The sequence below is a fragment of the Phodopus roborovskii genome, unplaced genomic scaffold (assembly GCF_943737965.1).
Source record: "Phodopus roborovskii unplaced genomic scaffold, PHOROB, whole genome shotgun sequence".
In the NCBI taxonomy this organism is placed as follows: Eukaryota; Metazoa; Chordata; class Mammalia; order Rodentia; family Cricetidae; genus Phodopus; species Phodopus roborovskii.
Window position 1 is genome coordinate 300,822 of NW_026125931.1, and position 13,501 is coordinate 314,322.

A 13,501-nucleotide genomic window follows, 5' to 3' on the forward strand; every position below is an offset into this window, starting at 1 on the left:
ATATGTTGATGAAGAACTGACTTTCTATGTATAGAATTGAGCATCACTTATCCAAAGTGCTTGGAGCCACAGGAGTCCCTTTGTTTAATTTAAAAAGTTATGTATTAAACAAATAAAAGTGTAATTAAAAGTCTAGTGTTATTGGATTCCTTTTGAAAATTCTACTTTGAGAACAAAAATTTTGCCAATTGTTTTAGTGACATAGGAAATTATAAAATCACACAAGCATATAAAATGTTGACATATGAAACTAAAATACTGCACTTATGTATTAAGATTTTACTACTATACTTCAGTGAGGGCCAAATTACCTATGTCCAAGATAATAAACAACAAATAAATATACCTGTTTAAGGTATCATATTTTATTTTGTTTAATAATTTTTGTTATTTTACTTTTTAAAGACAAATTCTCATGTATCTCAGGCTCGTCTTGAACTCATGATGCAGCTGAGGCTTTCTTTGAATTTTCAGAGTTGCTTGGGTTTGGACTGTTGGCATAGATTATGTAAATTGCTCATTCTTAACCCCCTTGCCCCAAAAGCCTAAAGTAGGAAATACTCTGGAATTTATTTTTGAGAACAATAATCTTAAATTAGTTTAGATTTGGTAACATTTTGATGTAGAAAGGTTCAATGTATATATTTTGTTGGCTTTATACCCCCTTCCCATCCTTTGCTCTCAGTTTATTCAATTTGCACCAAGATTATGCAACTATCTCTAGCCTCTCCCTATCCTCTTTCATTCTTTGCTCTACATCTTTGGAAGAACACAAATGCACTCATGTCACTTACTTTTCACTGGTATTTTTTCAGGTTAAAATGCAAAGTCATTCCCTTGGGTGGCACGGAATCTGGCTAGTGTTCCCTGATAGAGCCATCTTGGTCAGTTTGATTTGAAGCTTTCTTTTCATCCTCACACTGTCCCTGTGCTTTTGCTCCTGTGTAATTTTAACTCTTTGTCTTTCAAACACATCTTTGCCATCATTTAAAAAAAAAAAACTTCCTGCTTTCTGCTATTCCTCTGAGTAGGCAGGCATGTCTCTGTCTCTTTCTCCTCTCCCTCTCTCTCTCTCTCCTCTCCTCTCTCTCTCTCCCTCTCCCTATCTCTCCCCCTCTTCCCCCACTCTCCACTCCTCTTTCCCTTTCCTTCCTTTCCTTCCCACAATAAACTTCTCATGCTCAAAAAGAAAAATCTTCCCTATGATCCTTAAGCTACCAACTTAGTTTTGTGGCTCCTCTGTGATCCTTTAACCCCTCCTCACCCACCTTAACTTCCCTAGCACTTACCTCATTGGAAATTGTTTATTGACATGCCTGTTGATAACTTATCACTATTCATTTTAGGCTGAGAAACTGTTTTCATCATTTAAGCTTACTGCTTGGTACAGAATGTCAAATATTTAAGAAATTCTTCCTAAATGAATGACTAAATGAGTTAATTATGAGTGACTATGAATGGAGTGCATGCTTGAATTCAGATATATACATAAGCAAGTATAATAACTCTGACTCTTTATGGGATGTTCTACAATTAATCAGGGCAGCTTTTTTAGATTTTCCCCTCTAGATAGACCAAATCCATGGTGGAATGTTTAGGAATAGAAACAGATGAGTTGGCCTTTTGAATTGCAGTCCCTCCCTAGTTCTTAAATGTGGAGTTAGGGAATAATAACACTGGCCTTAATTAGCTGAAGGAAGGGGTGAGAATAACTTCCCCCTGGGAGAGACCAAATTCTACACCATACATCAGCCTTGATCACAGATGGGGTAGAAGCCAGGCCTAAAAATACTTCAGCTCTAGGTGACATCATGGCTGTATCCCTTCATATCTAACTCATCCCAGATGGCAGCAAGATGATTTGAAGAGCAGTCATAAAGCAGGAAAAGCAGCTTCTATCACACTATACATGATTACTGAGACAAATATCATTGCAGACTTCCTAGTCACATAATAAACTCAGGTAAAATTTTCAAGGAGAGTACAGCAAAAACATCCTTGCCATGACTGCTATGATTGCATATTTATTGAACACCTCACAAATGTTAGACTTTACTCCAAACATACAATGAACAACATTTCCATATCTAGAAGGGATTGGGAAACACTTGCCATTATATTTTGATACCAATTGCCCAGAAAGATTAGAAAATTAAATCCTATGACCATTCTAAATGTGCCCCAGACTATATGCAAGCAAACATGATTAGTGTTTTCCCCACTAGAAGTTACCCTTCCACCAAGCTTTCTCATGCATGAGGAGAGAGGAAAATAGGATGAAGTGTAGGCCTGAGAAAGTCACAAAAGTTTTGCATAGTAATACTCGAGATAGTGGGTAACAATAAATATTCGAGGGAGAACCATGCATAAGAATGGATGGGAACCAGATTAGTGCATCTCCTAGTACCTCTGGATAGAACTGCTCTTGAATAGCATCTAAGGTTTAAAGTAAGTGGGAAGTAAATTCTGTTTTAAGGCTTAAGGTTTGAGGCAGTGATCAAGTTCCATGGCATAAGAATTGGTATTCCTCATGATGCTCTCCACCAACATGACTGGCTTCGGATTTCTTCCAGCAAAGCAAGAGAGCCAGGTACAGATCAACATGGCTGCAGCAGCTCCGCCCCCAGCACAGTAATAGGCCCAGCCAAGTCTACAAGTTCCTGTGGAAACAGGGATAGAAGCATAAAGGTTGGTTTTTCTTCTCATATATCATTTTTGGTAATTCACTGTAAACATAACCTCTGAAAGTACATTTTTAATTAAAATGCCATTACATAATTTCCCTCTATTACCTTTCCTTTCTTGCAAGCTCGACTTGCTCCCTCTTTCCTGGACTTTTTCCTCATTTCTTCTGGTGTGTGTGTGTGTGTGTGTGTGTGTGTGTGTGTGTGTGTGATTTCAGGGATGACCACTTGGAATTAGGTAACCAACTATGGGATTGCTCCATAGGGGAAGACTATTTCTGCCCTACTCTCAACATCCCTCAACATCCCTTAGTTCCCTGTAGTTCTTTGTCTAGGAGTGGGACCCCATGAGCTTTTCCCCTAATAAAAGTATGTTATTGACACATCCTTTGGGATACTATGGTTAAATTAAAAACAGAAAATAGTGATGTAAGCTTTCTGTTTCTTCCTTTCCTCCATGGTTGCTTGCTGGTCCATGACTTAGCAAGACTGTATAAAACTGTATTTCCTATTAGAGTAGGAACATTGGAGTGACTAGTGCTTGAGGTAACATTGCTGCAATACTAATTACAATGATAATAGGAGAAAGCTAATAGAATATCAAACATTATACTAAGTACTTTACACATATACCACATTGATCATCACAGCAACCTCATGACCCAGCTACTCTTGTTATCGTATAAATGATGTGGTAGACAGGGCACATGCTGTGAACACTTGCACAGCTAGAACATGGTAGTTAAACTATGCACCATTCTTAATTACGTTTCACAAGTACAACATCTTTAACCACAGATATATATTAACATATATGTGCTTCTCTAAAAGCTCCTTGTTCTGAATCACCAGGAGATGAGACAGACAAAATCAAGTCCCTTCTTTCTTACTATAGGTCTCTATTTTAAGGTAACCTTTTAGTGCTTATTAGAAAGTACACATTATAATCAAAGTTAAGTTTAAAATGGAGTAGTTTTCATTTGAAAGGTAAGAAAAAAAATGTCACATGCTTAAACACATCTATCTCTCCTCCTGCCATTTTATAAAAGTAGGTCACCTTGTTTGACAGATCTATGCTTTTAGTAAAAGTCTTTCAGGAAATATTAATGCCCAGAGAAAGAGCTATTATTTAATGAGTTATTAGAATGACTAACTGCTAAAATGAAGTGCTTGAGCAAGTAGGACTCTACAGATGGTGGTAGGTGCCTAATAATACAAATTTGTGATGAGGTCCTGAGGAGAGAAATAGGCAGTGATCTTTAGGCCTACAGTCTTGCAGAAAGCTACTTTGATTAAATCAAGTCAAAGATGCCAATACTGATGTTTACAACAATTTGTACTTACAAGCCTAAAGTTGAACAATAGCTTCTATGAGAAAGTAGGCTGAGCAAGTCAGGGAAAGCAAACTAGTAAGCAGCACCCTTCCATGACTTCTGCATCCAGGATCCTGCCATTTTGAGTTCCTGTCCTGACTTCCTTCTGTGATGAACATGTATATGGAAATATAAGCCAAATAAACCCTTTTTACCCCAACTTGCTTTTTGATCATTGTGTTCTATCACAATATAAACCCTAACTAAGACATTGCTCAATTGCTCATGCCATCTCTTCTGCGAAAAATACCACCTTCTCTCCTCTTCTACAATGATCCTTATCTTACACAAAACACTTTTCAGGAGTTGCCACCTACTGGAAGCCTTCCTTGATTCATTGAAGGCCCAAGTTTTTCCAACCAATAAAAAACTATGAATCCATCTGTATATCTCATACATAGCTACTTCTGTTGGAGGAAATATTGGAAGGAAACCTTTTGCTGATGATGCCAGTGTTTTTACCACAGTGACTATAATTTCACTATGTCAGATCTACTCAAACAGAATTTTGGAGCTTGGTACACTTTCACACATTTTCACACATAAAACACTCTCATCTAAATTTTCAACTGCCATTGAAAACCCAAAGTAATATTCTATTGATGTCTTGAATGTTCCATGGCCCTTTTACTATAAAGCCTATGCACATTGTGTTCCTTTGACCTAAAATGCTTCCTTCACATGAATCTGTATGTATACATACACTTCCTACCACATTTTTGTTTCTTCAATGCTCTGTAATTCATAAAATCTCATTACGCCTAGAAGCTTTTCTGATCTACCTAAGTCAAAGTTCCTCACAAGAGGATGTCATACTACCAACTTTCCTTTATATTGTTGTTGAATAACCATCCCCTTATCTCCTATCCTGAATGTCAGGCATTCCAAGGAGTAGTACTTTGCCAATCGACCAAGTAAATCATGGAACTTTTCCTGAACTCCTATGGGCCAAGCCAAAATAATAGTGAAAGTTAGATTATCAATGTTATCAGAGAGATGAGAAAGGACTTTTAAACACTTTTTAAAACTGCTACTCTAAATTGGCTATTATGGTTTTAATGACCTGGCCCCAATATGTTCATATATTTAAATGTTTGGTTTGTAGTTTTAGTGGAACTTTTGGGGAAGAATTAGGAAGTTTGACCTTGTTGGAGGGTGTGTGTCACTGGTGGTGGAGCTTTGAGGTTTCAAAAGCCAATGTCATTCTCAATTAATTCCCATGCTTCATACCTACAGTAAGTTCTCACCTACTGCTCCAGAATCATGTCTGGCTGATTAAGCCCACACTTCCCACTGAAATGGTCATGGAATCTAACCATGGAGAATCATTCCACATTAAATGTTTTCTCTTTTTATTATTTTTTTCTTATTTTACATATTGATCCTAGTTCACACTCCTTCCCATTTCCCCCAACCCCTCCCATCCCATCCCCCCACACAACTGGGAGGGTGATGCCCTCCAGGAGGGATCAGCAAAATCTGTCAAGTCATTTGGAGTAGGGACTAGGGCCTCCCTCCTGCCTCTAGGCTAAGGGAGTATCCTTCCATGGGGAATGTGCTCCCAAAGTCCTTTTATGCACAAGGGATACATCCTGGTTCCACTGTCAGAGGTCCCTTAGACTGCCCAGGCTTTCTAACTAAGACCCATGTTCAGGGGTCTGAGTCAGTCCAATGCTGGTTTCCCAGTTATCAGTCTGGGGATTCATTATCTGCCCCTTGTTCAGGTCAGCTGTCTCTGTGGGTTTCTGTAGCCTGATCTTGTCCCCATTTTCTTATCACTCCTCCCTCTCAGCAACTGGATTCCAGAAGTTTGAATCAGTGTTTAACTGTGGGTGTCTGCTTCTGTTTCCATCTGCTACTAGATGAGGGCTCTATGATGGCAGATGAGTTAGTCATCTGTTTCATTATCAGGGAAGGTCTAAATGCTTTCTTTTTAAAGTTGTCTAAAACTAAGACGTTATCATACAAAATAATTGGCTTTATTATGGTATGTTCATACATATGCATCGTTATACCTTATTCTAATTTGTTCACATGCCCCACTACCCTCCTCAAGGCTCCCTGTTTTGATAGGGCACGGTTTTGATAGATTTGCCTCCTTAGAAACAAGACTGCAACTATCTCCAAAATGGCTCCAACATGAAGAGAGAGAGAGAGAGAGAGAGAGAGAGAGAGAGAGAGAGAACAATATATATTTCTGTTTTGGTAATCATTGCCATTCACTCCAGTAGGTGCTCGGACAATGATAGAAGAGTCAGACACAAAAATAATGAAGAAACAGGGAGCATTACCAACAGGATGCCATTCTTCACTTCTAACCATTTTTAAGGACGTTCACCAGACAGTCATCAATTCCTAAACCCTTTTATTGGATGTAATATTGACACTCATATTCTGTTAACAAATATTTATCTAGTAGAGACTATGTATAAACTTTTTTAAAGACATGGTACCTCTTTGTTGCCCATGCTGGCTTCAAATCCTTTGTGTAGATTAGGCTTACCTCAGACTTGCAATACTCCTCCATTCATCACCCAAGTACTTGATCATAGGCATGTACCATCAGTCTTAGTAGTTCAATATTTTGAATACTGCAATTTTACTTAATTCTCACAGATATCATACTTAGGTCTGTTCAAGTGAGTTTCAGGAAGGCAATGCCTTGGCCAACTTAAAAGTCTCAGAGGTAAGATGTTGAGGAAAGGCCTGATTTTAAGTTCAATAGATGCCATCCAGTTATACCAGGAGAAAAAAGTTGGGAGATACAAATTAACATGATAGGAAGAAGCAATCCATTAGGTCATTTGGTTTTTTGGTTTGTTTGTTTGTTTGTTTTCTTGTTTTGTTTTTTTGTAGCCCCAGTACCCCTCCACTTGTGGTAAGTATGAAGGCCAGAAGTCAACATAGGTCTCTTCCTTAATCACTTGCCATTGAACCTGGAGTATGTCAATTTGAAAGGTTTAGAGATCCTTCTATTTCTGTTTCCTACATCTAGTGGGAAGTAGGCAGAGAGAACAAGGTTTCATGAGTGAGAAAGAATACAATATGTTTAGAAGTAGTTTACCTTTCAGAAATAGGGTAAAACTGCCAATAGCACGCTGCTATGGATTAAATTTGTATTATCCTTCACAGGCTTGGTTGTGTGTGGTCCCCGAATTATGGTGCTATTTTGAAGAATGTGCAGATGTTAGGAGGTAAGAACTGGCTGTCAAAATTGTCATCAGTGGTGGGATTTTGAAGGTATCACACATAGTTTCTGCCTGTTCTGCCTGATTTCTAGGTCTTGACAAGTGAACAATGGTCATAGGCATGGGAACTCTACTTTTGCAATATAATGGACTGAATCTGTGGGACAAAGTAAACGTTTATTCCCTGAACTTTTTTTGTGTGTAATGTACCTTGGTTAGAGTAAGGCAAAAGTAACTAATAAGATGAGCCGAATCCACATTAAGATATATGATAGCTCTGACCTTTCTCACAAGCAGTGTGGAACATTAGACTGTTTTTGTTGGTGGTGGTGGTGGTAGTGGTGGTGGTGGGTGTTTTTAACTGAAGGATTATTTTGTAGAACAAACTTTCTCAATTACATTTTATATTTATATTTTAAGGTAAAAAATTATTTTGTTTATAACAGGGATGTTTAGAGAGCAATTATTCTAATCAATGTACCGCTCTGGTTTTTTCCGGTTAGTTGTGTGTAATAACATTTTACTTGCCCTGCTTCAGTTTCAAAATTATATGCACATAAATATACATACATCTACAAGTATATACATACATAAATGTATTTTTATATATTTGTAAATATATGTTTACACATGCACACATATATATTTACAAATATAAGTGGGGGAGAAGAGTGTTGCTTCCCTTTGACACCCATTATGTTCAGAGCATAGAGCATAGGAACCTTAAAACTATATGTGAAAGACTGAAAGTATGTGGGAACTTCAGAGACTAACCATTAACCTATAGTCTAGCACACTGTACACACACATCTAATAATACACAGATCCATTCCCTATGATAAAAATGGTCTAACCAAAATATCAGTGTTATCAAGACTGAAGAACCCTCACCTATATTCACTATTTAAATTTTCTTCCAAATGCATCTTGATAACTGACGGAATAACCCAACAAGATGAGATGTTCTCAGTAATGAATAGCTATGCTTAGTTCTGTCTTGACTGAGGAGCAAAGCTGGGAAACATCAGACAAATACATTTCTAAAGGTATTAAGGGAAAATTACCAATTTCCTTGGAACTAGGAGACTTTAGACCTATGAGAACATCTTTTAAATCTACTGGGTCTAAACTCTACATTAAGATGGGGGAAAGTAATTAAGTAGCTCCCTAAGGATGGTACAATGGAACTGGATTAGTTTTTAAAATCTCTTGAGAAACAATGACGCTTACTGTTCCTTGCCCTTGAATCAAATGTGCTGCCTCTGAACCTCTGTTCTAAACTTGTTCCAGGGCCTGTATCCTCAGAAAATAACTCTAGTGAGTCGGCATCACACCTAGAGATTTTCTGCACATCCGTACATGGGTGTCTGCGAAGAGGAAGCTTGGGTGGCAGGATAGGGGAAGAGAATAGGCTCTTACTGCAAATTAGCTTTATGCAAAATTTCTTGATGAGCACTAAGATAAGTCTGTTCCTTTTTGTGTGCTCCTGCATCAGTTCTAACACCCTTTCTGAGTCATTCTATTCCAGTGTTGAATTTGCTGTGACAGAATCCCTCATCGAAGTTATTAAATCATCACTCAGCAGTGGGCCTGACATTTAAATCAAGACATGTTGCTTTTATTCCAAGTTGCAAATCAATTTGGATTGGAGTTTGAGACTGTTTCCTTTGATTCAGCATTGAGTTATCGCTGTCTACTAGGAAAGGGAGGGGGACAGGGAAAGGCAGTGTATGTATGCCACTCAAACTGGTCATCTTCTGTAAAGCCCTAGTACTATACTCTTTAGGAGAATGATGCCTGACAGAGCCCAAGGAGTTATGACGAGCCACTGAGAGAAGTGAGCCTCCAACTAATGCTTGTACTGAGAATTAGCAGTGGGTACTGTAGATTAGCAGTGGGATTGTGGATTAGCAGTGGGTACTATGGATTAGTGATGGATACTCTACAGTCAAATACTTTACTCCTGAGCTATATCCCCCAGTGGATACTCTGAATTGGCACTAGGTGGTATATTTTAGCAGTGGATACTGTGGATTAGCAGTGGTACTTCGGATTAGCAGTGGGTGCTATAGATTAGCAATGGGTGCATTTAATTACTAGTAGGTAATATAGGTTAGCAGTGGGTATTGTAGATTAGCAGTAGGTCCTATGGATTAGCAGTGGATATTATAGATTAGCAGTGGATACTTTGGTTTAGCAGTTGGGTACTACGGACTAGCAATGGGTATTGTGGTTTGGCAATGGATATTGTGGATTAGTGGTATGAGCATCAGACAGAATACGAGGACAGAATACGAGAGAAAGTCTGCTCCTTCAAGGGGTCATATTCAGAAGGCCACAGGTGCCCTTAGAGGGAGAAGGTAAGAGTGGTGATGGTGACAGACATAAACATCGTGCAAGATAAGTCTGTCTTTTGAGTTTTCTGTGTCTACTCTTGCAGAAAATTATCTGATGCTATTTCAAGTCCTGGAAAGTGTGGAAGAATAGCTACAGAAGGAGGAACACTGCAAGCACATAACAACCACTAACATCTTACAAGCTGACCGGGGCTATGAGATATATGAAACTTTCAGACAAAAGTTTGACTTAACGTAAGTGTTACTAAGAGTCAAGCTGTGCACATTGATTCTGAGGATGACTACTTTAGGATAAACTATGATTGTGACCATGCATCAGTGATAAAGTGTCCTGGGTATCAGTCTGGTACCAGAGAGACTGGCAAGAAGGATAAGATTGTAATAGAGATTGAAGCTACAGAATAAGACACAAAGGAAAAAAGCTGTGTGGAGAATGAGAATAATTCAGAAATGTAAAAAGCAGTGTGTGTTTCTGTACAGAGGAAACTCAGCTTTGTGTGATGGCACATACCTTTAATCTCCACAGTGGGGCAGCAGAGGCCGACAGCTCTCTTAATTTGAAGCCAGCCTCATTATGGAGTTCCAGCCCAGTCAAAGCTACATAGTAAGACCTTGTCCCAAAAAAATCAAAAGAAAATTAAAGAAAACAAAAAAGATGAAGTCAAAATTGTAAGGCTTCTTGGCATCAGTAGAATGAGGAAGTGTTTCAGGGAGAACGTAGAGAACAAAATTGACATCTTCCCCCCCCCCATTTGATATCCTAAAAAGACTAGGAAATGGAAGAGATTATGGTTCAACCTGAGATGAACAAAAAAGCGTGGAAAAAGCTCTACAATAAAAGTCACATATCTTCTTCACTCTCGTCTCCAGTATAAAGAGGGGGAAACATAACTAGAGAATTTTGTTTGTCAGCCAACTCGGGTAGCTTTAACAGTGTTCCCCATGTCAAACTGGTCTGTTGATACGGATCCCAAGGGAAAGACTCTTCCTACAAACAGATCCCCAGACATCTCACAGACGTCAATGAAGTAGAAAGTGAGAAGAAGGACTTGAAAGGGATCAAAGAGTAGAAAGTGTGTACATGAGGCAAATAGAAGAGGGTTAGAACGCCATGACCATGGTACATGAGGACAAAGAAGGGAAAACTGAGCCCTATACCAGGCCTCTTCCTAATGAGAACATTATTTTTTCCAAAGCAAATTCGGCTTAGGAAAGCTAACTGCTCTTCCTGTCACTGAGGCCCACCTAAATTTATGACACTCAGTCACAACCTCTCTTCCGAGCTGCTCTTTGGTGTGTAAAGTGGACATGGGAAAGACAAAGGTTTGGAATTTGCTAAATTGACATACTTTTGCCACACAGGCCTGTGTCTTATGGCAATAGAAACAGTGGAGTTTTGGAAGAAGCTAGTGGTCTCATTTGTCCCATGATGACTTTAGATTTCAGACATTTATGCTTTCCATGGGAAGCAACACAAGAATATTTTTCAATGGCGCCAACACTAAATGAACAGAGAACTTTCTCTACTAGGTTTGAGCAAACATAGATGACTAATCTTCAGAGAGAATTCAGTCAATGAATTCAAGAACAATTGCCAAACTTCTTACCCCTCCCACCACAGCCCCTCCCCCAGTAAAAAAGACAGCCAAGACTATGAAAACATCTCTTTACTCACACTCCAAACCAGGTATGCATGTCACTAGCAGCCCAGATTAGAGGCCCAGAACCCAGTGAATATTCCAGGATTCTGCCAAGCTCCTTTGGCAGAGGAAAAAAAACACAGAAAATTTCAGTTGTTTAGGTAAGCAAATTATTGCTGATAGTACTAACTTTAACCTAAACAGATCTGCTAGGGACTAAGATATTCTGGGCTCACAATCCCAATGCTTTGAAGGGGAAAAAAGACCAGACCTGAAGCCAAATGCTCATGAACAAAAGAAATGTCCTCATTTGTATGATTTTCCTCTCCCAGACACACATTTCAGCCAAGCAAATTGATTCCTATTGAAATCTCCCTTGCCAACCTGCATTTCCTTTTATTTTATTTCTTATATAGTTATCAGCTTTGTGTGGTCTCTGCTCATCTTTTTCTTCATGGGAAAGAGGCATGCCTCAGACCAATTTAAACTATGTTTCTCCGTCTTTCTTCAAACTTAACCCCTACCCCTTAAAAATTGCCGGTATCATCATTTTGCCCTTTGTACAGCTCATTAATTCTACCTAAGGCAGCTTCTTAGAAAAGCATTGGACATCCTCCCTAAGGAGAGAAGTCAAAAACCATCTAAGCAAATATTGGACTGCTTTCATTCAGCATGAGCTCTCTAGGACACTTGGCTTCCAAGCAATTGGTCCCTCTCCTCTTATATCTGCTCAATAGCCCTCTGCTTGCATCCACTTGAACTTTCTCAGCACCCACCAGTAACTGAAACAGAAGTCATTAATATTGGTCAAATACTTTCACACACACTGTGGTAAGCTCTTTAAACGGGTTTTTACATAGGTAAGATCAAAACCAGTGAGTAGTAAGAGGAAATGTTCTCCTAATATGGCAAATGCTGTGATGCAGAGTCATACAAGGATACAGATGGGGGAGCTAATGCAGTTTAAAGGGACATGGTGTTTTCAGGCTAGCTAGGCAAGAGAAGAAGATAGTGTGAATGGAATAAAAGTCATGGTCCATGCTGGTCTTCTTATGGAGTCTGAACTCCATCCTGAAACTGATGTGGAAGGTACAATTGGTAAAGAAGTAGAGAGGCATTAGATGTGCATTTCATAAATATCACTTGTATGGAGGATCTTTAGGAATCTAAAGACATAGGAGAAAAAGAGGAAGAGGAATAAAGAGATGGAGCTGGGGGGAGATGTCTCCAGTAAGCTAAGTCAGATTGTATATTAAGAGAACCAAAACAAGTTTTTAGAGTTCTCTTTGCGTGCCTTAGCATTGTCACATTTACTGCTGTTGATGTCATGTATTTGGGTGGACATCATCATCAGTATTTGTTATATGCCTACATAGTTTTTCTCCCAAAACAAACTACAAGCTCTTTGTATTCTGCATTTTAAAACAATTTGTTTAATATTTTATATATAGTGAATGTGAAAGTTATAATTAAACATTATCTCTATTTTTGATACATCCTTAAATACCAAGAATGCTAAAGGGCCAAACCCAGAAACCAGACCTATCCCAGAAATCAAGAATGAGGGAATCCTCCTTCAAGCAATTTACTGAGACCTTTATCGTCAACGTCAGCTTTAAGCATTAGCCATTTCTATCCAGACTTCATCACCTAAAAGATATAGGTACATAACCTTCAAACCCCTCAGTAATAACAAACTCCTCAAATTGTACCATCCAGTATGAGTATAGTGTTTCCCACTATCATTTCCACCCACTATCCCAGTTAATCCTGTTTTCTGAGTTTTACTAATTCACTATGACACAGCTGTAGGCAAGAATACTATTCTATAAGCAGGAATTAACAGAGAGACAAGTGACCCTCTCAGTTCCCCACTTAGTCAGGAGGTATAGTGACTGGGATTATGCAGGTTTGGACCTGGAGAGCCAGTGTGGTTCAGGGAGAACACACTGGCATGACCATTACAAGGAACTGCACTTGAAAGCATGTCCTGCCCCCTCGAAACTGGATCCTCAGGCACAAGTCATGTAGCCTTTTTGAGCTTCCCTTCCTTGCGGGGAAAATAGAAGTGGCACTACTTACTTTACAGCAAAGCTGAGGGGGGTCAACTATGATGGCACATAAAAACAAACAAGCAAATACAACATCTAGTGCCGAGCCTAGCACGAGCACTTTGAAGCTCTGCTCTTTCTCAGTCACAGTCCATACAAATACTTGAGAGAACCTTAAGATGGAGACTTCTAGGCTTCTCTACAGATC

General features: G+C 39.0%; 1 protein-coding gene across 2 annotated transcripts in view; it reads right to left on the reverse strand.

Moving 5' to 3' along the window:
- Window positions 1-2,008: 2,008 nt before the first annotated feature.
- Window positions 2,009-13,501, reverse strand: part of Lhfpl1 (LHFPL tetraspan subfamily member 1) — a 42,989-nt gene continuing 31,496 nt past the window's right edge. For both annotated transcript variants that reach the window (XM_051179002.1, XM_051179003.1), the window contains one exon: window positions 2,009-2,660. In XM_051179002.1, coding sequence (XP_051034959.1) covers window positions 2,479-2,660 — 182 coding nt within the window. In that variant the 3' untranslated portion in view covers window positions 2,009-2,478. The remainder of the gene's footprint in view (window positions 2,661-13,501) is intronic.